At 38.5% G+C, this 15,027-nt stretch overlaps 1 protein-coding gene across 2 annotated transcripts in view; it reads left to right on the top strand.

Moving 5' to 3' along the window:
- The window catches only part of LOC127654538 (DNA repair protein REV1-like), a 36,543-nt gene that overhangs the window by 15,358 nt on the left and 6,158 nt on the right, over positions 1-15,027 (top strand). Inside the window, exons 3-14 of one of the 2 annotated variants that reach the window (XM_052141738.1) lie at positions 335-467; positions 1,512-1,680; positions 2,912-3,184; positions 6,150-6,823; positions 6,979-7,083; positions 8,635-8,751; positions 8,840-8,966; positions 9,096-9,224; positions 9,453-9,607; positions 12,703-12,822; positions 12,918-13,138; positions 13,272-13,444. In XM_052141738.1, coding sequence (XP_051997698.1) covers positions 335-467; positions 1,512-1,680; positions 2,912-3,184; positions 6,150-6,823; positions 6,979-7,083; positions 8,635-8,751; positions 8,840-8,966; positions 9,096-9,224; positions 9,453-9,607; positions 12,703-12,822; positions 12,918-13,138; positions 13,272-13,444 — 2,396 coding nt within the window. The remainder of the gene's footprint in view (positions 1-334; positions 468-1,511; positions 1,681-2,911; positions 3,185-6,149; positions 6,824-6,978; positions 7,084-8,634; positions 8,752-8,839; positions 8,967-9,095; positions 9,225-9,452; positions 9,608-12,702; positions 12,823-12,917; positions 13,139-13,271; positions 13,445-15,027) is intronic. The other variant, XM_052141739.1, reaches the window with a different exon arrangement.

The following is a 15,027-nucleotide window of genomic DNA, read 5'->3' as shown; positions in this document are numbered from 1 at the left end:
GAAGTTAAGAAGAAAGAACTTTTCGTGAATCCAGCCCCTGAATCCCAGCGTTCTGTGCATTGCCATGATACAGTCGCCTTGTCAGCAGGGCAGACTTGCACCTCCAATCTCATTGAATGTCTGAGGTGAAATCAAACTCTTGTCAGCCAGACACTGCACATATGTCTTTGTGTGTGTGGGTCTGTATTCTTGTCTGCTCGAATTGTTTCTGAGGGATATTTTGTTAGAATGATATTCTGCTGTATACAGTGTGTGTGTCCCGTCTGATGCTCTCTTTCTTTGTGTAAATGAGAGTGGAGAAACATTGCTTGTGTTTTGTTACATGTGTGTTTAGGGTGGTTACATGGCTGCAAAAATATCTAAGCTTGAGGAGCAGTTTCAAAAGGACACCCCGAGAGAGAAGCAGAAAGATGAAACATCGTCCTGTATCTTCAGCGGCGTGGCCATCTACGTCACCGGATACACAAGTCAGACTTCTCTCCCCTTACTGCTGCTATTACCTGTCCTTAAATTACAAACGAGAAGATGCAGACAAGCATTCTTCACTGTGTTAAAGGGACAGACAAACTCTATAATCATTTGACTCTTTTCCTTTCTTCTCTTTTTCTTTTTTCTTTCAATTTTTCTCTCTTTTTCCTGCTTTTTTCATTTATTTTTTCTTTCTCTTCTTTTTATTTCTTGTTTTTTCTCTCTTGTTTTTTCTTTTCTTTTTTCTCTTTCTCTTTCTTTTTTCTATACATTTTTCTCTCCTTTTTTCTCTCCTGTTTTCATTTCTTTTTTCTTTCTCTTTATTTTTCTCTTGTTTTTCTTTCTCATTCATTCTTTTAATTTTTTTCTTTTCCCTTTTCTTTCTTTTTATCTTTTATTTTTCTTTCTCATTCATTCTTTTATGTTTTCTTTCTGTCTCTCTTCTTTTTTTATCTTTTTTCGTTTCCCTTTTCTTTCTTTTCCTTTTCTTTTTCTCTTTTCTTTCTTTTTTCTTTTTCTTTCTCATTCTTTTACTTTTTCTTTCTTTTTCTGTCTCTTTTTTTCTTTATTTCCTTCTTTTTCTTTTTTCTTTCTCATTCATTCTTATTCTTTATTTTTTCTTGTTCTTTCTTATTCTTGATATTTCTTTATTTTTCTGTCTCATTTCTTTCTTTTTGTTTTTCTTCTTGTTTTCTTTTCTTTCATTCTTTCTCTCTTTGTTGTTCTTTCTGTCTTTCTTTCTCTTCCTTTCTTCCTTAACACTCTGAAACTCACAAAGAAGATGTAAGGCAGAATGTTAGGATCTTACACATTATTTTTTTCCACACAATGAAAGTGAACGGTGCCTGGGGCTGTCATTCATGCAAGTAAATGAAGTGAATGATCCCTTTAATGTTTATGTAGTTAATGTTCCTTTGGTGATTCTGGCTTTGTTTATTAAACAGCTATATTAGAAATTGGCTGGACATTATCAATATGTTGTGTGTGACCACTTTGCCACTGATGTTTTGAGAATCTTGTATGTGTGTGTTCCACATATACAGATCCCAGTGCAGATGAGCTGCGCAGGCTTATGATGCTGCACGGCGGGCAGTTCCATCTCTATTACTCACGCTCCAAAACCACACATATCATCACCACCAACTTGCCCAACAGCAAAATACAGGAACTCAGAGGAGAGAAAGTAGTGCGACCAGAGTGGATTACAGACAGGTGTGGGCATGTTGTATGTATAGTGTTTATTTATAATATTTTATTTTTGGTTATTTTATTATAGAGACAGTAGAGATGATGCAGGAAATTATGGGGGGAGGCAGAGGGGGAATGCGATCAGGATACGATGCAGGCCGTATTCAAACCTGCATCTTTCTCATGAGCATATTTGAAGCACATGCGCTACCCTCTAGATATGGGGTCAGAAACCTTCTTGACATGGGGTGCCATTTTTTATTTCCAGGTCAATGGCTGTGCCAACAGTGTATTGATTGTTACAGAACATCTTCTGAAAGTGCTTTAATGATAGAAAATCTGTTATTTTGTACAAAATGAGTTAACACAGTTAATGTCACAAATGTGCTTATTTGATGACTGATCACGAAATTGTGTGGAATCTTAAATATTTCTTATATTATGTCATTGGAATCATGTAATCTCTTTCACGCAAGCAGCAGCGAGAGAGGAGCAGGCTATTTTATTTATAAGAAGTTTTTTGCATCTGCCTTCTGATCTATTTCTTGATGTAATGATCATAAGAAGAATAGGTGGCTAAACACTATTAACCTGTGACAAGACTCGCGCTGCACATGCAAGCCATTCAAGCATCACGAGCCGATCAACTATTTAGCCCTTTTCGGTGAATCGCACCTGCAAAATCCCAAAATTTAATTTCCAGGTTTGATTTCTTTTTTGAAAAGGGTTGGTTTTCTCTTTTTATTGTTTAATGTAATTTTAAGAGTGACCATGGTTTAAGGAGGGTGTAACCATATGCTGAGATGGAAATCTCAAGGATTAATAGTGGTCTTTTCCTTATTACATGTTGTTCTGAAAGCAAAAAGAATGCCGTCATCCTCTCGGTCTGACTGAAGCGAAGCGGGAACATTTACCCACGCAATTAACTGAAAGTGAAGTGATTCGTGAATGGCTCGTGTCTTATCGAGTCTGTTGGGCAAACTGCGGTCTCGTCAAATTTAAACTTTTTTGTTTAGCCTCTCATTCTGCTGATGAAAACACGCTGCATGATCGTGAGGAAGGATTACATCAAGATGTGGATTGTAATGCAGGTGCGGAATTCCTATAAATAAAATAGCCTGCTATTTATGTTGCTGGCGTGCAAATGATTACTCGTCCACGTGCCAATGTTGGCATGAATGCCATAGGTTGCCAACCCCTGCACTAGATTATGGCTCCAACATGCTAATATTCTTGCCTTTTTTGTTTATTGCAGTATAAAGGCAGGCCACCAGCTTTCTTATGTGCAGTATCAGCTGTATGCAAAGCAGAAAGGCCTGAGCTTTACCACTCTGTGTAAAAGAGAAGGACAGGATCCATCGTTCAACAGTGTCCCACCCAAACACAGTCCAAGTCACCCCCAATCAGACAGCATCCAGCCTCAGCCCAGCCACACTGAAACCCACACTAAAGAAGTCCTCAAATCCACTCACAGTAACCACCCTAATAACGTACTTGAGCAAACCAAACAACTGCTGGATGTCAGACTGTGAGTATGCTTTATAATAGTGGTTCTCGACTGGTGACTCGCAACCCAAACAGGTTCTGTTAAGAAGAAAAACATACTAAATGTAAATCCTCCATAGTTAGGAGTAGGACTGGGTGATAGGACGATGTAATTGGATATCGACGATGTCTTACAAATATCCCAATGTTGATTGCGACACTAATTGGCAGACAATGATCAACAATATCGTCAAATACGATGAGGCTGAATACAGCTCCTAATTCGCAAGCTGCTTGTCCAAATATGGGAATTTCGTGCACGGGTCATTTTGCCCATCTACCCACAACAGTGTTTGGTGTCCTGTAAGATGTCTCAGAGTAACCCATGACAAGAAATGCTGTTAGACACAAAAACACACTTTATTATATTTTTAAGAAAAGACAAAATAAAAGCCATCAATGTCCGTGTCTGATTCACTGTTTATTCAGAGGCGTGCAGTGTGAGCCTGTCACGTGGAACACACGCATGTAAAAAGTTATCACTCTTTTCTGTTTCAGTCTTCTAAAAACTGTTTACAAGAATAATGTCGACTATGAGAATGCTGCAAATGATCTGCGACCATCTCAAAAGGTGCTCGAAGTTTAGTTTGCTTTATTTCCACAGAACAGTTTACGCTTGCGCATTATGAATGCAACTATGCAGGTTCACTTATATATATATCTTTGTATTAAAGAAACAAAGACAAAAGAGATTAAATCAAAATAATACAAGACCACTTTCACCTTGAACCAAAATTTTTATTTTCTTTAGGCAGAATTAGCTGTATTAACGAAAAGCAATATAAACAAGTTCTATAACAAAACACATTAGTGTTATTATTATTATTATCTTTACATATGTAATTGCCTTTAGTTCTAAATATATAGGCTATTAGTTATTTTCCACCTGTTATCATTAGGGCTGCAACTAACGATTATTAGAATGATTGTTCGACTATTCAGCGATTTATTGCAACAATTAATAATTCGCTCTTGATGACAGTTAAGCTTGTGCTCCGACATAAAAGGTTGTATTAAACGTGCTTGCTAACAATACAGAGGACAAAATCATCTTTTAAAAATACCCCTAAATGACATTCACTGAATTAAAGGAAAAACAATACTTTTTATCAAAGGTGCAATATTTAAAAAACAATTAGCCAATGTGTGAACGGCATGTAACACAACTTAAAAAATTAGCCCTTCCCAGACTTCCTAGGTAGCCTGTTAAAGCCTGTAGACTGATTTGCTTTTGCCGGTAAAATCCAAAGGATGTGACGTTATGGTCGCTCCCGAGAGCCTTGCCTCAGACAGTAATAGCTTCTCTTCTGGTATTCAACGGCATCAACTGACAGTCTGCAACACTAGGTAACGTTATCTTAGAGATGGAATCCAGCAAACGGCCGAATCCCAGCACAACACCGACTCCTACACAAACTCTGAGTAAGCCAAAATAATAAAATGTATCTATTGAATCCCATCGGACTAAGTGGGAACGTGATCGTGATCGAGTGAAAACTTGAGTGAACATCGGCAGGGCATTTGATTCCTGAAGGGATCTTCGTTTGGTTTTGGGGATCAAAACCGACCCTGAATTGGCGTTCTTCTTATAGGACAGGTAAGCTTACATAACTGCAAAGCATGTGAAATATAGTGCCATAAGGATTGATCTGTGTAATTTTAGCTAAACTGAAATAACACATGAAATGAATGCTAGACAATGTTCAAGATAATGCAAAAAGACCCATTATTAGTGTAACGTAACTTGGTTGTACAGAAAATATATACAATCTATTATTATAAAACAATAGCGCATCAATATATGAAAATGACAGTTGTGATTGAATCACATCAATACTAAATTGTGTCAACATATTTATAATGTACCGTCTATTTTATAAACAGCTTCTGTCATCATCCACCAAAATAGCCAACAGCTATTGATAAAGCAGGCTAGCTAGCTAATGCAGACATAGGCTAATTGTATAAATGCAGTTAATGTATTATGCAAAGAAAATTGATTACTTCAAACCACAGTCTCGCATAGTCAGCCCTATATCCACACTTTGTTTTAGCCCTGTTCCAGCACTGGAGAGTCAAATATAATATACAGTCTTAAAGTTTGTAGTAAAACAATCAGAACTGTGTAATTTTAGTTATGCTTCCTTCTCTGTCAGCATGATGCCGGTGAATCACGTTACGTCGTTGTTTTGGTCGATGCTCGCTCTCATCGAGTCTGCATCAGCCGGGTGCAGTTTCAGTCTCCTCCTTAGATCAGGACACTTCACACAACTCATAAAGAGAAGAGGTGCTGACCGCACAGAAAAAATACAGTTTCTGAGTTTGTAGTTATTTACATGACCTGCTTCCTTATTATTTGCGCAGGGTGGTTGATGATGTAATCGGATATTGCAATATTTTTTCTTTAAAATATAGTGAAATATTTTTTGCATATCATCCAGCTCTAGTTAGGATAGCAAAATAAATAAGCCTAACAATTTATAAACTGGAGATAATGCTTTCCATGTCTTTGTGTTGTTGATAAGTGTGCAAATACAAAACATGCAACACATGTGGATGCCAAATTAAGGGGTGCACCGAATCATCCCAAAGGATGTCAAAGGCTGTGCATCCAAACAAACTTCTGTATTTTGCTGTATTTTCCCCTTGGTAATATAGCTTATACTAATACATTACTTGGCCCAGTATTTATTCCATGGCTTAAGCTTCTGCTGTTGTTTATGCATTTTCAAAATTGTCCATTTTCTTTTTTATTATCGTCCAAAAGTACTGTGTTGGGTCGTTACTTGATGTCTCATTTAAAATCCAGTTGAGAACCACTGCTTTATATTATGTCATATTTTATACAAGTGTGTGCTATCACTTCCTATTTGTTTATCAAGATGTATAGCTGTAAAAAACATTAATGAATGTTGCTTCCTCCTGTACTCTCTCCTTTTGTCTGGCAGAAATGGCTTGTATAGAGTTATCTCTGAGGAAGCCGCAGGGAGCGCTGGAGTTATTAGGATTCATGATGGAGATGATGATGACAATACGTATGCTCTTTTGCCAAAAAGCTTGAAAGACCCTTTGTTAGCCAATGGTTATGTACACCCTGTAAATGGTGCCTTAAAGCCTCAGGTCTTGGTTCCTTTGGCAGAACATCCTTCTCCAGTTGTTGACACAGGGTCTCATCAGTCTAACCTCTCACAGGCAGGATACAGAGACACAGATCAGCCGAACTGCTGCTCTGCTGGTTCAAAAGCAGATCAGAGGCCCATGATCTCCACGGCCAGTCCTACAAAGAAGCCTGTTACTCACAATATGCAAAAGGGACTTCAACCATTCAATCCAGGAACTTCTGCTGTGCGCGAGAAGGCTAATCGTCTGCTGGATCAGACTGGTAGAGGTCGAGTAAATGGGAGTTACCATATTAACCCTAACTCCAACCTTGCAGACTCTAGTAACCAATCAGCAGAGGCTGGAATAATATCCGAGTTCTTTTCCCATTCGAGGCTGCATCATATCGCCACGTGGCGGAATGAATTCACGGAGTATGTGAATACCCTTCAACGAGCAGCAGGGGGAGATGTTTTCTCTGGAAAAGAGAAACTAAAGAAGCTCAGAAATAATTGCAGTGCAGGTAGCATGTTGATATATATATATATATATATATATATATATATATATATATATATATATATATATATATATATATATGTATACATATATGATATCCTATATATAACGTGTTTGTTTTGGTCAGCATGTTGCATCAAATATCTTTCTTCTGTCTAGGTTCCTCAATGCCAGCTCCTCGGGTGCGTCAGTCTTGTATTCTACATGTGGATATGGACTGCTTTTTTGTGTCAGTGGGAATCAGACACCGACCAGATCTCACAGGTGCCTTTCAAGACCCCATGAAATGTCTTGACTAGCAAAGTTTTCTTTCCTGTGTTGATAAATTTCTTAATGAAACAGGTGGGATGAAACGAAATGCTCAATCCTTTCTTTTTAAATAGCCAATAGGCTTTAAACATGTCACAGCAATTACTCATGATTTGCTAATTGCTAGTCAGTGGCATGTGGAATTTGGGGGAATGACATTCTTAATTCTATAGAGCAATTGATTGGACTAAAATCTGTGTAGTGCAAGATGAGTCATCAATATGTTTAGCCCATTTTCCAGGAAGAGAAAGACTGTAATTCTATCTGTATATATCTGCTAAAGGTTAATTTGATCAACTTTTAGGAGTACACTAGCATGTGGATTAGGGCTGCAATTAACGATTATTTTGATAATCGATTAATCTAACGATTATTAGAACGATTATTTGACAATTTGGCGATTATTGCAACGATTAATCATTAGCTCTTAACCGATTATTCTGCTCGTGCCCCGACTTAAAAGTTTGTATTAAACGTGCTTACTAACAATAAAGAGGAACAAAATTATATTTTAAAAATACCTATAAATGACATTCACTGAAATAAAGGGGGAAAAAATGTAATTCAGTAAAGAAATTACTCTAAAAAATCCCATTGTTATCAAGTGTTTTTGTCTTGTTTTCCATTTAAAAATTTCTAAAAATCCTTAAAAAAAAAACATTTAATTGAGAAGCATCATATAAGATATTTAGACTTGCTTTTGGAGAATGTATCTTAAATATACAGTAAGTGTATTTTTTCACTTTGTTATACCTCTGCAAGTGCAGTAAAGAGAAAATATACTTAAATTCAAGATCTATTCTCTAAAAGCAAGTCTAAATATCTTATATGCTGCTTCTCAGGTGAATGCATCTTTTGTTTTTTTAAAGGATTTTTAGATATTATAATCAACATTCTCAGATAACAATTTCTTCTGCAGTTTAAATAACTGCATTTAAGATGTAACATTGGGGTGTTTCCTTTAAAGACACTCGACACACAAGTTTTGCTTCAGCGGAGCAGCAGCTCCAATTATTCCACAACGAGAGTTCTTCTGTATTTACTTACTTTGCATTTTTGCATTGTAATTCCCTCATACGTTGCGATCAACATCACCTGAAGCTGTTTGGAAAGTTTAATGTGCATCTGGACTGTGATTTGTGTAATTCTTCCTCTCTTCAGTCAGATGCGAGCTGCAGCGCTGCTCTCGCACGTCATCATTTGAGTTTAAAGGGATCTCATGTTACGTTAAATGAGATCAAACGACTATTCGACAATGAAAATGTTTGTCGCCAATTTGTTATTGTCGATGTTGTCGATAACATCGACTAATCGTTTCAGCCCTAATGTGGATGGCCTTAAAGCTAACAGACAAAAACTAAAAGCTGCAAAACTTTAATTTCTAAATCATTGGGTCTTTCAATCCCTGAAATACTCCCTCACACACCTGCAGCTTGTTGACTTTGAGAGCAATCTCAGACATTTGATGGATACCTGAGCTTAATTGATGGTCAAATTGTACTCTAGGGAAACCGGTTGCGGTAACAAGTAACCGTGGTCCAGGCCGTGTTGCACAGCGACCTGGCACCAATCCTCAACTTGAGTTTCAGTACTATCAGAGGAAACAGAATCAGTACAGAATTGGTGAGCCCTGAACTTTGCTACAGACTCCTACAAGATCACAAAAAGTGCAGTGCAAATTTAGTGACCATTAGGCTTTCTGTTTACTTAGAGAAGACAGATGGTGATCTTGAAATGACCCCATCTCCACAGTGTGAGGAGGCTCAAAATAATGGAGTGGATCAGGACCAGACTGCTCTGTCTATGGCAGAGATTGCCTCCTGCAGTTATGAAGCTAGGTATTTATTATAACCCTGCCCTACCAGTTTAGTTCTGTTCATTAACATGCACACGGCTACCTTTACTGCCTTTTAGTATTGTTTGATCTCTTGCAACAATGGTTAAACTGATGTTTCTCTCTCTGACAGGCATGCTGGTGTGCGAAATGGCATGTTTTTTGGCCAGGCTAAGCAGCTTTGTCCTGATTTACAGTCAGTGCCATATGACTTTCATGCATATAAAGAGGTGGCACTGGCCATGTATGAGACTGTGGCCAGGTACAGTTATGCAGATTTATTATGTTAAAACTTTTACAGGGCCTGAAATTAGCACAGAATTGTGCACAATTGTTATAATTGCAACAATTTCAAACAAAATCAAGATGTTTTGAAAACTGTCTTAGTGTCTGGGACTTGTCCTGGCATAAAAAATGTTTTATTGCTAACTAACTGTATTTGTAAACCGAGCGATTTAGCATTCTCTGCCTTTCATTTCTTGTTTTGAAGTTACACTCATAACATCGAGGCACTGAGTTGTGACGAGGCATTGGTGGATGCCACTGCTCTTTTGGCTGAGCTGGGGGTCACTCCTGATGACCTGGCAAGGACCATCCGGGCAGATGTGAAGGAGAAAACAGGTTGCTCTGCCTCAGTTGGAATGGGTGAGAGACATCTGTCATTTTGAATAAGCTTTAAAGCTGTTGATCTGCTGTTGATCGAACAAAAAGATAGTCCCACCTCATGTCATTGGTTGGATCAGTGCTGTTGTGTGGGGCTGGATGGTCACTCAAAACAAACAGAGGAATTTTTATAGCACCACAGAGAGACACACTGTGTCAGAATATACATACTTGCCTACTATATAGTATGGCAATGGTGTAGTATTTCTGAATGTATTCATAAAACAGTATGAGTGGAAACCCGGAAGACCTACTACATCTGGCGAGATTCTGAAATGCACAGAATATACCTTGAATATACCTTGGCCATATACTTTTTTCACAATTCCTGACATTCAATCAGAGAAAACATTCCCTGTCTTCAGTCGGTTAGGATCACTACTTTATTTTAAGAATGTGAAATATCAGAATAACAGTATAATGATTTACTTTCATCACATTCCCAGTGGGTCAGAAGTTTACATACACTTTCTTAGTATTTGGTAGCATTGACTTTAAATTGTTTAACTTGGGTCAAATATTTCGGGGAGCCTTCCACAAGCTTCTCACAATACATTGCTGGAATTCTGACCCATTTCTCCAGACAGAACTTCAGAGTCAGGTTTGTAGGCCTCCTTGCTCACACACGCTTTTTCAGTTCTGCCCACAAATTTTCTATCGTACTGAGGTCAGGTCTTTGTGATGGCCACTCCAATTCCTTGACTTTGCTGTTCTTAAGCTATTTTGCCACAACTTTGAAGGTATGCTTGGGGTCATTGTCCATTTGGAAGACCCATTTGCAACCATGCTTTAACTTCGTGGCTGATGTCTTGAGATGTTGCTTCCATATATCCACATAAATTTCCTTTCTCATGATGCCATTTATTTTATGAAGTTCACCAGTCCCTCCTGCAGCAAAGCACCCTCACAACATGATGCTGCCACCTTCATGCTTTACGGTTCGGATGGTGTTCTTCGGCTTGCAAGCCTCAACCTTTTTACTCCAAACATAACAATGGTCATTATGGCCAGACAGGTACATTTTTGCTTAAACAGACCAGAGTAAATTTCTCCAAAAAGTAAGATCTTTGTCCCCATGTGCACTTGCAAACTGTAGTCTGGCTTTTTATGGTGGTTTTGGAGCAGTGGCTTCTTCCTTGCTGAGCAGCCTTTCAGGTTATGTAGATATAGGACTTGTTTTACTGTGGATATAGATACTTCCAGCATCTTCACAAGGTCCTTGCTGTTGTACTGGGATTGATTTGCACTTTTTGCACCAAACTGCTTTAATCTCTAGAAGATAGAATATGTCTCCTTCCTGAGGCTGCTTGGTGTCATGGTGTTTATACTTGTGTACTATAGTTTGAACAGATGAGCGTGGTACCATAAGTCGTTTGGAAATTGCTCCCAAGGATGAAGCAGGCTTGTGGAGGTCTACAATTTTTTTTCTGAGGTCTTGGCTGATTTCTTTTTATTTCCTCATGATGTTAAACAAATACGCACTGGGTTTGAAGGTAGGCCTTAAAATACATCCACAGGTACACCTCCCTATCAGAAGCTAATTGCCTAAAGACTTGACATGATTTTCTGGAATTTTCCAAGCTGCTTAAAGGCACAGTTAAATAGGTGTATGTAAACTTCTGACCCACTTTAATACTATCATCCCCTCAAAACGCATAGCCAAGCTTACCTCCTACACTGTGTAACTGTATTCTGAACTTCCTCACTGGTAGACCCCAACATGTTCACCTTGGAAAACACTCCTCTAGCACCTTCATCACAGGCACACCTCAAGGCTGTGTACTCAGCCCCATGATGTACACTATCTTCACACATGACTGAGTTGCTGCCCATCCCAACAATGTCATAGTAAAGTTTGCTGATGACACTACAGTCATTGGTCTTATCACAGGCAATGATGAGAAAGCCTACAGGAGAGAGATGTCAGAATTGGTCACTTGGTGTGAGGTTAACAATCTCACACTGAACATCAGCAAGACCAAGGAGATTGTTGTGGACATGAGGAGGGGTGAGCGATTCCATCGGCCACTAATGATTGGAGACTCTGAGGTAGAAAGAGTTGAAAGCTACAAGTTCCTCGGTGTCCACATCTGCGAAGATTAAAGTGGGCAAAGAACACAAAGCAGTTGGTTAAGAAAGCAAATCAAAGGATGTACTTATTTCAGAGACTGAGGAAGTTTGGTATGTCACCACAAAGCCTCAACAACTTTTACAGATGTACTGTAGAAAGTGTGTTTACCTGTTGCATAACTGTGTGGTGTGGCAACACCACAGCACAAGACAGGAAGGCATTGCAGAGGGTGTTAATGTTAGCCCAGAAAATCACAGACTATATCACAGACACAACTAGAGATTGCCAATATGAAATCTGTGGGGTGGTTAAAAAAATAGTTTGAATAACTTCAACCTAAGTGTATGTAAACTTCTGAGTATAACTATACCAAGAAAGTTGTTCCTTGTGCTTAAAAGGTGTTTAATACATTTGGAGTAGATTATTTTCAAGGTTGTTGTTATTACGTCATATATTCGGGTTACAGTTCAATACCCACTTCCCCGGATGAAGTATGTCCGGAACCAATTCATACTTATCGCATGCATACCCAGAGAACATACTGTTTTACAAGCCGAGAAGTGCGTCATTAATCAAATACAGTACATGATTTCATGAGACCATGTTTTTAGTTTTCATTAAAATTAGATTTAAGATAGGCTTACTTGTAGTGGTCTCTGCATATTAAGCTGGGATAGGAAAAAGTAGTTTTACATGTTTTTGTAGTCATCCTTTTTTTATTGTAAAGGAGATGCTGTTATGGAAAATCTGGAAATATCAAGGAATTTTAAAATTGTGGTTTTGGTTTCAGGCTTGAAAAAGTCATGGGAAGTATTACAATTTTAAAGTAATGGAAATTCCTACAGTGCACATAGTTGTTTCTAGTTATGCTCAGCACTAAAATACTTTGCAGTTCATGAGTACAGTCTATATACAATTTGAATGAATAGAAAAGTTAAGGAAATTATTTTGTCAAAAGCAATGGGAAATCTGTGTTTTTATTATAATGCCTCCTTTTTTCTACCAGGTTCCAACATTGTTCTAGCCCGAATGGCAACCCGGAAGGCCAAGCCAAACGGGCAGTACTTCCTCAGATCAGAGGAGGTGGATGATTTCATTAGGGATCAACCTGTCTCCAGTTTGCCTGGTGAGAACAGCATATTTTGCATATTTATATCCTTTGTATGCAGAGTTTTACACTTGAGTGTAATGTTGTGCTTGTGTGCATGTGGGCCTGTGGAGGTGTGGGTCGCTCAATGAGCTCCAAGCTGGCCTCCCTGGGAGTAAGCACTTGTGGACACTTGCAGCAGTTGTCCATGTCTCGACTGCAGAAGGAGTTTGGGTCACGGACAGGTCAGACACTCTTCCGCTTTTGTAGGGGGCTGGATGACAGGCCTGTGCGCAGTAAGAAGGAGAGGAAGTCTGTGTCTGCTGAGATGAATTACAACATTCGTTTCACACAGGTTTTGTGTACAAGTTAGAACAAAGTTTTACAAGTTACAAAAGTGCTTCAAATCACCCACTACTTGTTATTGTCCTCAGTCTGTTGACCTGTTGAATCTCTTTAGCTGGCTTTGTCTTCTAATTCTTTTCTAGGTTGAAGAGGCGGAGTCTTTTCTTACTAACCTATCTAAGGAGGTGCAGAGGAGGTTGGAGGGGGCGGGGCTAAAGGGCCGCCGGATTACACTGAAGGTCATGATGCGGAAAGCTGGGGCTCCTGCAGAGCCAGCAAAATATGGTGGTCATGGTATCTGTGACAACCTGGCCAGGTGACAGATATCAGGATAAATTGTAACCAGAATTTCTCTGTGGTATTTTGTAACTTTTGCACACACCGAAGTCCACCCTAAGAATGTCATTAGCTATGTTTCTATCAAAGTTGTGAATTTAATTTATGTGAAATTGAATATCACAAAAACAATGTAGGACTAAAGCTGTGTTTCCATCCCATGTGTTCAAAAGAACAAAATCATCACTTCTGGAGAAATTAAAGCCACTGTGACTCACTGTGTCAATCAAACCTGCTCCTGCACATTTGTATTTGACTTATTTGCTCTGCAAATTCTATGCAGGCTTTGGATTTTCTAGACCGTTATTTCAGGATGACCAGAGCAACATTTCAGAGGCAATGATTGGTTCTCTGGTTAGTCCAGTTATGAATGAGTTATTCAGTCACATGACTTTTTTTATGCACATCTTGTATTGCTAATAAATTCAATAGGAGTTTATTCTGTACATTTGTTTCCATCATAGTTTATGTGCATTTCTTATAAAAATAAATGCTAAAAGATTTATCCACGTAAGCGTATTGCATCTTGGTGTTTCCATTCAGCACCTTTTATGTGATATCCCAAAATGCATAAAATAAGTGGATGGAATCCCAGCTATTGTCCTATATAGATTAATTTATGACTATTCGTTGGTTTAAGGAAGTGACATCTCTATTCCTTGAACATTAGTTGTCAAAATCATTTAAAACTACAGCAAGAGTAGTTTCATTCATAGTTACTTTATTGTGAATAACGTTAGTAACGTTAAAATAAAAATTTGGACCATGATGTTCGAGGCTGGATGCTCCTTGGATGCTTTGATCTAACAGAAATTAAAGTTATTAGATTTCAATTAAAGCAACCACAAATGGACACGTGAAATACAGCCGTAAAACGAGACGACTGGATACGTAGCACTTTAGCACACGTCTTATGTCTGGTAGGAATCTTTGCCAGCTAATTGTAAGTTTGATGGGTAGAGTCTAGCAGGCTAGTTAATTCAGAGAATTTCTTTATGGGCTCTAAAACATCCTAATAGATCACCCCCATTAAAATGAATGAAGCTGCACAAGTCATGCTCTTGCAGCGTTACCAACTTCATTGATTATAATATTCCAATATTCCCAACCTTGCCGCTGAGGAAATTATAGTGAGCATCAAATTAACAATACACTTTCATTGCCTCATATATACACATATACACATATATAAACTCAGCAAAAAAGAAATGTCCTTTCAGTTTCAACTGCTTTTATTTTCAGCAAGCTTAACGTGTAAATATTTGTATGAACATAAAAATATTCAACAGCTAAGACATAAACTGAACAAGGGAGGAGGATGTCTTCCCTGTAAAGCACAACATTGATATTGCCTGCAATGACAACAAGCTCAGTCCGATGATGCAGTGACACACCGCCCCAGACCATGACGGACCCTCCACCTCCAAATCGATCCTGCTCTAGAGTACAGGCCTCAGTGTAATGCTCATTCCTTCGATGATAAACGCAAGTCTGACCGTCACCCCTTGTGAGTCAAAATCGTGACTCGTCAGTGAAGAGCACTTTTTTGCTAGTCCTGTCTGG

This window comes from Xyrauchen texanus, chromosome 14, assembly GCF_025860055.1.
Source record: "Xyrauchen texanus isolate HMW12.3.18 chromosome 14, RBS_HiC_50CHRs, whole genome shotgun sequence".
In the NCBI taxonomy this organism is placed as follows: domain Eukaryota; kingdom Metazoa; phylum Chordata; class Actinopteri; order Cypriniformes; family Catostomidae; genus Xyrauchen; species Xyrauchen texanus.
The sequence above is the reverse complement of the archived record's forward strand: the minus strand, read 5'-3'. Positions and strand labels throughout refer to the sequence as shown.